This window comes from Coloeus monedula (genome assembly GCF_965178545.1).
Source record: "Coloeus monedula genome assembly, chromosome: Z".
Lineage (NCBI taxonomy): Eukaryota > Metazoa > Chordata > Aves > Passeriformes > Corvidae > Coloeus > Coloeus monedula.
The window spans coordinates 18355662-18368179 of NC_138822.1; the positions used below are offsets into that span (position 1 = coordinate 18355662).

Consider the following 12518-nt stretch of genomic DNA (forward strand, 5'->3'; position numbering starts at 1 on the left):
GTTACAGTTTATGTAAGTGTTTTGAACAGCTGGGTTTATGGAAAAATATTATTTCCATGTGAAAAATAAGAGTACTGTAATTCACTGCAGGATTTTAACTATTATTTACTATTCAGACTGCAGAAGTCATTGAACGCATTAGCTGCACAAGTTTGCAGTGGATAACCAAAGTTAAATGATCACTTGAGAATGTTTGTTTGCTGCAGTGAGTTCTGTTTGAAGATAAGTGACCCACTTAGAGGAGTTGATGTGGAGACTCATGCCACCTGTAGAGGATTGCTGCCTTGAAGCATCTTGTAGAATGAGTCTGAAACTTCAGTGGCATTTTAATGCACTGGGAGCTAATAAACTAGTCATGTGCTTCCTTTAAAAAAAAAAACCAAACAAATGAAAACACCCTTGCCCCAAACAAAAATCTAACCCAAAACCAAACCAGAAAGACCAGACCAAAAACCCCTACAGACTGTTGTTCAATGTTTTTGTTGTGATAAACACTGTACCAACAATATGAAGTACTCAAGTACCTCATAATAAGAAAGGTCTTTGGTAAAGGTATTTAGGTTTTTTGTCCCACATTATTGCAGTGGTTTACTATGCTTTGAGTCAAAATACCTAAATGTTAAAAATGTTGCAGTCTTACTGCAGTTGCCTTTTTTTGGTGTGGTTGGGCTTTTTGTTTTGAAGGTTTTTGTTGTTTAAGGGTAAGTGTACTTTCTTAGGGGAAGTTAACAGCTGGAAGCTTGAATTTTCATAATGCAACAGTGCCATCATGCTTGCGAATTGCTATGCTTTGTTTGCACTGCTTGATCTTATCCCGTTGGGTTTTACTGAGATGTTTCAAATTACTATATTTTTTTCAAACGGGAAAGAGTTCCACTTAACCACTGGTACCACTGTTCTTGGAAGTATTGGGCTGTATTCGTATAAAAGTAATCTTTTTAGTTAAAGGTTGTACTTTGTTTCTATGAGAAACCTAGGACAAACATTGATCATTTTAGTTTTGACTTATGGGGAGCTTGCTCAGCATAGGCCACTTCCTACAAAACAAGGGAAGAAAACCTGAGAGAATGTACAAGACGGTTGATTTATACTCTTGAATCTGTGTATTTTTCTTCTCAATCTAAACTTGCTGACTAAAGCTTTCATATACTATATATTTGCAAGGTTAACCGTATAGTGAAGTGTTGCTTAATTTGAATCTGGAAAATGGATTAGGTACATTTGTTCTACAGTATTCCAGAAGCCAAAAATACAGTAAGAAGGAAAGAGGATAGATTTGAAATAAGTAATTTATAGAAGACTTAACTGAGGTACTCTAATATGGCTTTCCAGTGATTAGTTACAATTTTGTATTTTATTTATGACTGATACTATTCTGTTAATAAGACACTTCCAAACCTGTTTTGTTCTGATGTTAAATGATACGTCCAAGTCTAATTTGAGTGATTATTATTTTGTCTTGAGCTCAGAGTCCAGAATTGTGGAAAAAGACAAAAGGGAATATGTTATATATGTGGTTAGGCATAAGCTATTTGTAAGATACCAGGCAAGTTAAGAAGATCTGCTACTTTTTGAACTTTTTTGACAGTAACTTCTTTTCAGGTGCTGAAATTTATTTCCCTCACACATACTTTCATAGTTTGGCTGTTGAAGTATCCTTGGAAAGGAGAATCAGTGCTGGTTGCACTGTCAGGAGATAGTTCTGACCTAATGTAAAAGTAGCGCAAGACTTTTAAGTAGCTTAAAATAGCTTAGGCTGCTACATCTTCATTAGTTCGTCACCTTTTCATAGACTGCTTGAATTTCTTGTAACTTAGAATTCTGTCTTTGTACAAATGCAGGCATTTGGCGAGAGTTTCACAGGTTATTATTCTTTAATCCAGAAGGAGTTGGTTAGCATCAATCTGGCATTAAGGGAAAGCAGTTTAGTATTTTAAGTCTGCTCTATTCTGGACATACAGACCTGTAGGGAGTATAATTCTCTTCAGACCCTTTGCTCCAGGCCTGTATCCATTATCAAATTACTTTAATTCTGATTGCTTCTTGAGATCTTTCTCCTGACATGAGGATATATATGTGAGAGCAGAAATAAACCACCTCTTCATTTTGTCTTTGTTGCACTTTGTTGGCAAAAACCCTGTATGGAGTTGTAGTTTTGCCTGGAAGGAGCTGAACGCAAGGAAAGGCAGAGTTAAATCTGGGAAGAAATTATTGTATCCAGACATTGCATGACTTTTTCTCCTGTCTCTTTGTGTTAAAACCCTTTCAATTTCTGTGTGAGATTAAAAATTTTTAGTAACATTTGGTGGTTTGGGCAGTAGGATGTGTAGAATGTGGAATAAAATAAATTGACCCATATTGTAGGAAAAGGTTGATAAAATGGTGTATTTTCAGAACAGTTTCATCAGGCTCTTTAAAGACATTTGAACAGAGTTAACTATGCAATGCAATTTTTTTAGCAATATTTAGTAGTATAAAGCAGTCTTTTGTGGTTGTACCATGAAAATCATAAAGATAGTTCTAGTTAATATGTTCTGTAGGTAGGTCTATATATAAACATATAATAACTGAAAATACAATGATAACTGAAAAACTGAATTCCAGTTCCTTGCTAGTGTCCTGACTGTGAGAGCCTTTGGAATGGCTTTGTGAACATTGTGCATCAGTTTCCTGGGAGAGAGCTTCCTCTTCAAGAGTGCCTCCCTGAGCTCTTTGGAAAGAGCATCACAGATCAGTACCTCATAGCAGTCAACTGCAAGACCCAGACGTATTTGTTGTTTGCTGTCTTTATGCAAACACCTGCATGAGTCTTAAAATTTTTGTGCTTTTTTGCGGTTGTGGTAGGGAAAAAATTCTGCATAGTTTTATTTTCTCATTCTTGATGTATCTTAATGTTTTCAGTATGACTGACTGCAGGAAAATGTTTCTTCCAGTGACAGTGCTGTTTTATTTCTGTGTCTACACTGGAATTGGCTTACAGTCCTTCCATCTTTCTGCAATGTTCCAGTATTCTCTTTGCAGTGCTTCAGCCTTGAGTATTCAGGGAAGGAGGAATTCAGTTTGCAGAGGAAGGATAGTGTACTTCCCCTGTGTTTGGAACTCAGCTGTGTAGGTGCCTGAGCAACTTGACCTAATAAAACAAGCTCTGAGAAAGGAATGGGGCAGGGTGGTGCCAAGAAGTTCCTTCTAACCTACGTTATTCTTCCACTTTGTAGAAGCTGAGTATAGAGAAGGGGCAGAGACATAGATGCCTACACATGAGCCAACAGGTTGTCAAGCTCAGCTGTGTGGGATCTTGCTCTAGCACAATTATTTCAGATGTAGGATGACATGGACAAAATCTGGTTTGGCCATCCTGTGCCTAGGAGCTTAAGCCTTGCTTGCTCTTTAGTATCTCCTTTCTTTGCAGAGCTGGTTTGGAGAAAGAGGCAAGAACATTTTATAATTGTAGACGTCGGTATGTAAAATTTACATTGAAATTAAGGATGGAGTTATTTTAATTTCAGATTAGGAACTTCCTCTATATGTCATGCCTGAATTTGCAGACATATAGCTTAGCTGCATGGTTGTGAACAGTACAGTATATGTGGTGTTATACAAGTCTTCACAAATTGCTGAAATTAAACATGCTGCAGATACAGTTAAGAATAAGAAATGAGTGAGTATGACTTTCTAAGTAGTAAAATGCAAAGTAAATAGTTATGCATTTACAAGATGTTGTTCAAAATCTTGACTACTTTTTACAAATATAACTGAATTTATGACTGTAGTTTAAATACCTTGCTGTATGCAGACTGCTGAAATCAGAAGTATCTCCCAGAAATGTAAAGAGAAGCAAGATGCTTTGGAGATGAAAGATAAACAGGTAAGAGTCTCTTTATCTGTGACTTTTCTTGGTGTTTGTTTGGGGTTTTTTGTCTGCTCTTCTGTTAGCAGAGGGGCAAATTTCTATGAAGATGCTGCAAGTGCTTGCACTCTTCACTCCCTCTGCTGCACAATGAGTCTTTAGAACTCTATTAGTCCAAAAGAAATTACTGAGGGAGGGGTGTGTACTGCATAAAATGAGTTGCCTTATGGAGTGGATAAATGTGTGTGTATGTATAGATAGATACAGATATATACACACACTGTTTGTGATAGGCTTTCCTTGGAAAGCTACAGCCTGTGTAGTGATTCACTCAGCACTAAGCATACCCTCTGTGTGAAAGGCTGGGGTTATTGCTTCTAAGTATATGCATCCTGCATCTTGTAAAAAGAAACATCCTTGCAAGGGCCTGTCGTAAACCAGTCTCATCTAAGCACTTTGTCAAGAAATGTACAAATGAAATGCATAAGGGTGCAGAGTTAAAACCTCAAAGTTGTGTTTGGGCTATGGATTTTACTTAATCATAGACTAAACTTCAAATGTGTTAAGCAATTGTTAAGCAGTTTATTAACCTTTAAGCTTCTGCTTCTGTGAAAATGAAGGAACATCATGAATTGACTTACAGGCTTGGTTGTATTTTTGCTTATGTTCTTCAACTGCCATAGTGCTACTGGAACTGTGTCATAGTGCTGTTGGAACTGTAACAGACTCGTGGGGTTTTGGTGCATGATTATGTCAGCATTTAATAGCAGTTGCGCAGGTATCCTAGGTATTTGTTATAGGGTCTGTATACTAAACTATTCTCTTGATGGAAATACTCAAAATTTTTAGATTGAAGAAATTAATCAAGCATTCAGAATGAAAAAGGATGAAGAAACAAACAGGCAGAAGAAAATATACCAAACTCAAAAAATAATACAGGAGTGGCAGAATGAACTGGATAGAATGGCAGTCTGTGAGAATCTTCAGCCACAAATTGATGCTGTTAATATTGAGCTGAAAGAATTACAAGAAGAAAGGGTGAATATTGATAATGATGTCAGTGATCTAAGAGCAGAAAAAACTAACCAAGAGCAGGAAAAGAAAAGTAAGTTACTTGAAGTTTTTTTGTCAATTTACTATTTTAATGACTGTACAGAATCTACGCTACTTACTGTAGTGAAATAATTCAAGGTGTTTACCTCAATCCTCCTAGTTGGTTTACATGTATAGCAGTCCTCTTTCCTGTTACCAGTTGTATTAAAAGTAACATGCACTTTCAAAATCGAACAAGAAGATTCAAAAGTAACAATTGATCTTAAAACTATCCTTCAAAGAATCAGTATTTCTGATCTCTACATAAGGTGACTCCTTTGCTGGTTTGGAGGTTTGGGGGATTTTTTGTTGTAAAGGAAAGTGTGTAGTTAGCAGGTTCTGAAAATCAATCCCAAACCTGATGGAGAAAGCAGTTTGCTTTGAAGATGCAGTGTTTTAGCTACTTCATATATTATATGCAGTGTATTAGCTGCTGATGCTGCATTTGTCCTTTCTAGATGAATTTTAGTTAACCTTAATTCCAGAGTTTCTTTACGCTGGTCTGGTATTTGCAGTTAGTCCTTTCTAAGAAATGAAATGAAATTAAAAACCAGAAGCTTGGCAGGTGGAGAGGGTGTTGTATACATATTCCTCAGTGAATGTTGCTCATTTGCACATACCTGTCTGTCTGGCACATAACTTGCCATAAAATCCAGGAAGAAACTGAGGTAGAGAGTCCAAGTGACCTGGGGAAGGAGACACTGTATTTTATCTCAGTCAGAAATTTTATCAAAAATCTCTGGTTTTGATCTCTGTCTCTGCTGAATAGCAAATGCTTTCATGCACGGTCTATTGTCACACATTTTGGTTTTTGCCAGCATGAAGTAACAGAGATATTTCACATTACTAGTCCTACTATCTTTTTCCTTTGGGGATGTGTTTATATTTAAGTACAAAGGTAGAACAAGTCTTGATGAAACATACTTCTAAGGCAAAATTCCTGTATTTTTACTGTGCCTACCACATTTTGTTATTCCTTGGGTAAATTTTCAATTCTGTTTTAGATGTTAAGCTGTAATAGTTCCTAACATTTCTTCAGAAGTAGCAGCATCTCAATTCTGGAAAGAGATGTCGTTTACTGGAAAGTTCTTGTTGTTTGCTAACAACCTTATTTTTGGAGGAGTGTAGTCAGTAGATACCAGAAAATGCTGGTTATAATGTGTACTTGCTATGGGCTCTGTTTAAGAAACTTCCTTAAATTACAGGAATAATTGATCGCCTCGGACAACTTAATAATATAATGCATATGAAGGAAGAGAACCTTAAAATGAGATTCCGAGACACACACTCTGCTCTTATGTGGCTAAGAAAGAACAAAGAGAAGTTTAAAAGAAGAGCCTGTGAACCCATGATGCTTGAAGTAAGATGATTTACTTGCATACCACTCTGTTAATGGTTAGATTATTTATGTCTTGCAACACTTTGAGAATGACTTGAGGACTTCTAAGACACATTTTGGAATGTCATGCCAAGTACATGCAGGATACTCATAATTAGAATTCCATAGGCAATGTAGTAATTGAGTAATGTGGGATGGCACCTTTCCTCCTCAAGAACATGCCTATTGCAGGTTTCCTTTAAGGTGCAACCAGTTATTATCCTGCCTTACTACTTAAGACTTAAGTAATTCTTAGTTGCTGCTTAAAAAAGCAGTGGTAGTAACCAGTTATCTCCCCTTGCAGCACAACCTGCTCAGCTGTGGTTACTTCTCTCTGTGATTGATCTCCGAGTGTTTTTTTGGTTTGCTCTACCCAGCCATCCAGAGATGTGGAAATCTGTTGCTAATTTTGTTTTGTGTTTTAGTTTGATTTGATAGCTGCTGTACTAGCTAGTAATAGCAGGGCTAAATTTTCAAAGAGGACATTGGTTTTTTTAATGCATTCCTCCTCTTGCAATATATGCTCTATATAATGTGAAGAGGATGAAGATCTCCAGTTGCACTTCTTTTCAGAATTGCAAACTTACTAATAATGTATTGCTACAATTTAAATTAGTATATTAGAATATTTATATACAAATTCTTACACTTTGTACATGTACTAGGACTGCTCAAAATTACTTTTATTTAGAATAGAATCCTAAGTATTTCTTGTTATTAGCAGAACTTTGAATTCTTTCTGAAAGACCACATCAAGATAATTTTAAAAATGCCTTGATAAGGATGTCTTTACTTTTAGTTCAGGTCTCATTAACCTCTGTAAATTCAATTGGTGTTTAAATTTGTTTTTTCTGTGTTGAGGTGTAACCCCAAGCCAGCAGTCAAGTCCCAGGCAGCTGATCGCTCACTGCCCCACCTGCAGAATTGGGTAGAGAATCAGAAGAGTAAAAGCTTAGACAACTCATGGGGTGAGATAGAGACAATCTAATAAGGAAAGCAAAAGCCATGCACATGAGGAAAGCAAAACAAGGAACCAAGTCACTGTTTCCCATGGGCAGACAGGTGTTCAGCCATCTTCAGGAGAGCAGGGCTCCATCACTCATGAAAGTGACTTGGTGTCCTGGTTTTGGTCATGGGCAGGATTAAATTTTTTGCACTGGTCAAGAGGATCTGTGGCTGAGGGGGCATGGCCAGACCTTATTTGTTCCATACCACCATACCTCATTGCTGAAGGTTGAGGACAGGGACTCTTTCTTTTGAGAATGCATCCCTTTCAGGTTGGGAGAAGTAGTGGTCAGGGACTTTTGGTGTAAATTGTTAGTCTTACACCTTTTGTTTTTAAATAATTACTGGTTGCTTTCTGATCTCATTGCTGTTTCCAGTAAATTGTTCTTATCTCAACCCATGATTTTCACCTTTTTTGCCTCCAGTTCTCAACTCCATCCTGCTGGAGCAGGAAGCAGGGAGGGGACATGGGGAGTGAGCAGTGGCATGGTTTTAGTGGGCCTTCTAAATTGAAGAATAGCATTTCTAAACTATGACCTTTGGGAAGCCATCACTCCAAATGTCCCCCATTCCTTCTCCTCCTCTCATGCTATATGCTGAGCATAATGATCTGGGATATCCCTTTGGTGAATTTGGATCACCTGTTCTGGCTCTGTTTCTTCCCAGTCTCCCATGCACCCCTACCTTACTGCTATGGCAGCATGAAGAGCAGAAAAGGCCTTGGCTCTGTCAGAAATAACAACCATCTTTGTATTATGAACCCTCTGTTCAGCACAAATCAAGCCACAGCGCCATACTAGCCACTGTGGAGAAAATTAACTCTGCCTCAGCCTGTATACTTTGGTATCATATAAATTAGTCTCATGTGCTTAAAAATTCAAAGCTTTCAAATTGCTGTTAACTATACCCAGCCTTTGGCCAACTTGAGATAAATTGTGTAGTTTTGTGTAATTTTGCCTTTGTGTGTCATGTATGGTGACATAATGTCTAATTACTCGTGAAACTTAACTGAAAAACACAAACATTAGCATTTCATTCAGATTTGGAAAACTTCATCCATTTTAAGGGTGTGGGATTTTTTTCTTTGAAATTTTGAGACACCTCAGTTTGAGGAGTGTGGTGTTTTCTGTTGCTAATTGAAAAACCTTTACTAGTGCTGGAGCAGAGCCATTAGACGTGAGATGGGGGTGGTTGCAATTGTAAGGTCAGGATGGAGCAGGAGAGGGAGAGGTGGTATGGTGAGAGATGGTGATAACTTTGGGAATACTGAAAAAGGTTATGGATGGCTAAAAATTAAGCACAATGACCTGTGACTTACAATAGGTTTCCTTCCATGAGAATTGGTTGCAAAAAAGGCAGGCAATATGTTTTTTGAAGACATTGTTCTTTTTTTCATTAAATGTAGATGTGGGCATCATCTTGACTATTTAAAATGTTTTTGGGGGTGGTAAGTCCAATTGTATTAAATCACTTGCTCATTACCTTTCTTTATTAGATCAATGTGAAAGACAGTAGACATGCTAAATACATTGAAAGTCACATTTCGACCAATGACATGAGGGCTTTCGTGTTTGAGTGTCAAGAAGATATGGAAACATTTCTGGTGGAGGCAAGTTGGCACCAATTTTAAAACTTTCTTAAGTACTCAAGTATGAGCCCTGAACTTGGGAGTCTACCAAGTAAATCTGTATCACAGCAATAGATATCTGTATCATAACAAGTAGGTAATGCAAAGTGTTCAAATACTTTCTTCAGAATTAAGGTTTTCTTAAAGCTTAGACTAACTGGTGGGATGCAGGAATATTAACAAGATGTGGTTTTTTAGATTTTTTTCTTTGGCCAGGCAGTCATCACTTAAGCAGAAAATACTGTGTACAAGAAAATGGCTAGAGCAGAAATCTACAAATTTAGTACCAAAATTTTCCAGTGCCCCTTGACTAAAGAGGCAAGAGACCATCTTTTGTGACATGCAGTGGTGCAAGCAGCAAATCAAGCTTGTATTTTCTTAATACTGCTGCCTCCTGAATCAGTGAGGAGATTGTTCATTTTGGAAGTCAGGCAGATGATGCAAGAGGAGAAAGCCAGAAGACACAGTATTAAACTATCACAGTGCTTCCCAACTACAGTCCACACAACTGTGTATTTAGTGACAAGCTGTCCTGCAATTTTTGAAGACTCATCTGCCCTTCGCAGAAGCCAATCACTTTTGTATTCCTGGATGATAGTGGTGGTATCTCAGGTTCTAGGGGCTTATCTTGCTTGTATGGTTGTGGGACTCATTTCAAGGCTGCTTTAACCAGCTCCACTGGTCTTTCATTTGTATGATTAGCTCTTTAGAGTGAGCACTTTGCTCTGGATTTTTGATTGCTTTTATTTTCTCTAGCATGTAGTGCTTTCAGAGACATTAATAGAGTTTTCTTTTAGAGAATTTGGTTATTCCTGAGCCAGAGTGAATTTGTGAGTTCTTCCAGAGGTCATCAGTTTAAAGTAATTCTGACTCTGTGAATCAATAATTAATATTTTATTTGCATATAGTGAATTTTCCTCGTCTTTACCAACTAATCTAATATAATCTAAATATAGATGCGTGATCATCAGAAACTAAGAGTGAATGCTGTATGTGCACCTGCCGAATCATGTGCTGAAAATTTACCATCAAGACCTATTGAAGAATTACAGTATGTATCTGATTGTATTGGGGAAATGGTTTTAAATGCAGTGGGTTTGTTTTGTTGCTATATATTAGAATTTTCTATGCAAATCAAATTTTCACCAGTTCAGTTCTGGGTTAGTGAGACTTTTTTCTGACCCTTTAGTAACTGCTGAACTTGATTTGTGATGCTTGCTTTTTTTAATTTCTTCTTCAGCCGGTATGGATTTTACTCATATTTACGAGAGTTGTTTGATGCTCCTCATCCCGTGATGAGTTACCTTTGTTCCCAGTACCGTGTTCATGATGTTCCTGTGGGAACTGAGAAGACTAGAGACATGATTGAAAGGGTAAGGTATCTGAAGAAGCATAAATGCATCTGTGGTGTGGAGTTTTATTTTGGAAATTATTTGGCAAGTAAATGTTGAGAATGCAAAAAATTGCTTTAGCAATTTTATTTATCCTTTTTATTTGCCCTGTAGAAGTGGGAACATTTCATGATGGGCTAACATATTGCAAGACATTTTAAAAAATTCAGTCACCTTAATACAATACTTTACAATACAATACAGAAAGATACATTTATCTTTCACCTTTACCAGTTCCAAGTCAGTGGCCTGGTTTTGGCCAAGGACAGGGTTGATTTTTTGCAGTAGCCCATAGGGGGAGTGGCTGAATAATCGGTGTGCCAGGTCTCCACATATATTGACCATAGCCCCCATACCATAGAGGCTTTACTTGCTTGGTTGCAGTGCATGTTCCACAGTTATGGATAACCTGGGAAATACCGTCCACGGTTAAGTACACCCCTTGATCACCAGCCCATCTGTATGTTGCATCTCCTCCCTGATGACCTGAGGCATCACGGGCCATGCCCCCTCTCAGCTACTGCAAAAAATTAACCCTGCCTTGGCTGAAACCGGGACAGTTGTGTACCGGAGTCTGAGCTGTAAAGTAAAGTGAACGCTTTTTACTAAACCTAATTGACAGAATATAACTGATGCTGCATGTATAAACTGAAAAATGTTTTTAGTCAAATAGACCTTATCCTGTGGAAGCTTTTTGCTTTGTCTAGTTTACTGGACATTTTTTCTCTTTATGTATCTTGAGTTATAGTAAATCTTTGGTTATTTATAATATCATTTTTGACATGAGTAATTTAGAACTAGCAACTCTGGTATTATTGTACCTTCTTTTTTCCTACAGATGCATTTGCTTGACTAATACATTACAGCTCACTTTATGGTTTCATCTATTAATTCTTGAGTACTTTGTTTCTTTGTTACACAGGATGCATGTGTAACATGTTACATATATGAAGCAAATACAATCCTTGTTCACGGTGCAGTACAAATACTAATGGTGTTTTATTGGTGTCTGTAATATCTTAACAATCAGACCTGTTTAATTAGTTCTGGCAACATACTCTGACAGGATCTCAATAGTTCTTTGCTGACCAGTCTGAATTACAGGCATAATGCTGCATTAAACTTAGCATCTTTGTGCAAAGGTTGTTAGTAAGTAAGTCTTGCGTAAGCTGAAGTTTTTTTACTGTGGATTTTATCAAGTTTATTCCTTGTTCTGAAAAGTATTGCCTTAAGTACTGCTTTTGTCAGATTAATATTCTTCTGTGTTTCTTAGGTCATACAGGAAACCAATCTGAGGCAAATGTACACAGCAGAAGAAAGATATGTTATTAAAGTATCTTCTTATACAAAACAAAACCTCTCTAGTAACACATGCTTGAGGGAGGCACAGTTTCTCACTACTTCAGTGGATACAGATGAAAGAGAACAGTTGGAAAACCAACAACAGGTAGAAATGTATTTCTGTAACAATATCTTGTGAACTACTGCCCATTTTATCATTCATTAAGCAGAGCCTACTTGCATATGTAAGTATGGTATGTAGTAAGAATGCTAGTGGTGTGTGTTCTTTTATTTCAGGACATCAATAATGTGTTAAAGTCGTTGGATGCACGTTTGACTGTACTGTTCGACAGACAGAAACTTCTGGAACACAAAGACAATAAGCTCAGGCAGGAGAAGAAGGCGCTTTTAGAGAGAGGAAACCAAAGGAGACAGTTGGAATCAAAAATTGGTGTGAAGTATGATAGGTAGGAAACAAGCTATGTTATCTATGAAAAATGAACCATTTTTAAAAGCAAAGATATTTTTGGTTTCTCTTACCGCAGTGTGCTTTTACCCTTAAACAGTAACCAGTAGTTGAGCATCAGTCAAGACAAGGAAGGTGTTTAGAAATTACAACCGTATCTGATACAACATGTAGCGATGTTCCAGATGCTTCTCTGTAATAAAATCATAGGATTCCAGTTAGATATCACTGCATGTATTTACTCAACTATTAGGTTATTGTTCTGATTTTGTTGCACATACCTAGATAATACCATAATGTTCATAAATGGTACTAAGTAAGCATGTCAGGGATTGAGTAAGACCGCAGTTGTCCACAGTATTTTTCATTACATGTTTTTTGTTTTAGTAGGCCTGTGCAATTGGTTTTTCTGTTACTCTGTGTCAAAAGGC

General features: G+C 37.3%; 1 protein-coding gene across 3 annotated transcripts in view; it reads left to right on the forward strand.

The window, feature by feature from the left end:
• Nucleotides 1-12518, forward strand: part of SMC5 (structural maintenance of chromosomes 5) — a 41252-nt gene that overhangs the window by 13127 nt on the left and 15607 nt on the right. For 2 of the 3 annotated variants that reach the window (XM_082301350.1, XM_082301351.1), the window contains exons 8-15: nucleotides 3794-3865; nucleotides 4697-4952; nucleotides 6145-6299; nucleotides 8818-8931; nucleotides 9906-10000; nucleotides 10190-10322; nucleotides 11614-11787; nucleotides 11919-12088. In XM_082301350.1, coding sequence (XP_082157476.1) covers nucleotides 3794-3865; nucleotides 4697-4952; nucleotides 6145-6299; nucleotides 8818-8931; nucleotides 9906-10000; nucleotides 10190-10322; nucleotides 11614-11787; nucleotides 11919-12088 — 1169 coding nt within the window. The remainder of the gene's footprint in view (nucleotides 1-3793; nucleotides 3866-4696; nucleotides 4953-6144; nucleotides 6300-8817; nucleotides 8932-9905; nucleotides 10001-10189; nucleotides 10323-11613; nucleotides 11788-11918; nucleotides 12089-12518) is intronic. The other variant, XM_082301352.1, reaches the window with a different exon arrangement.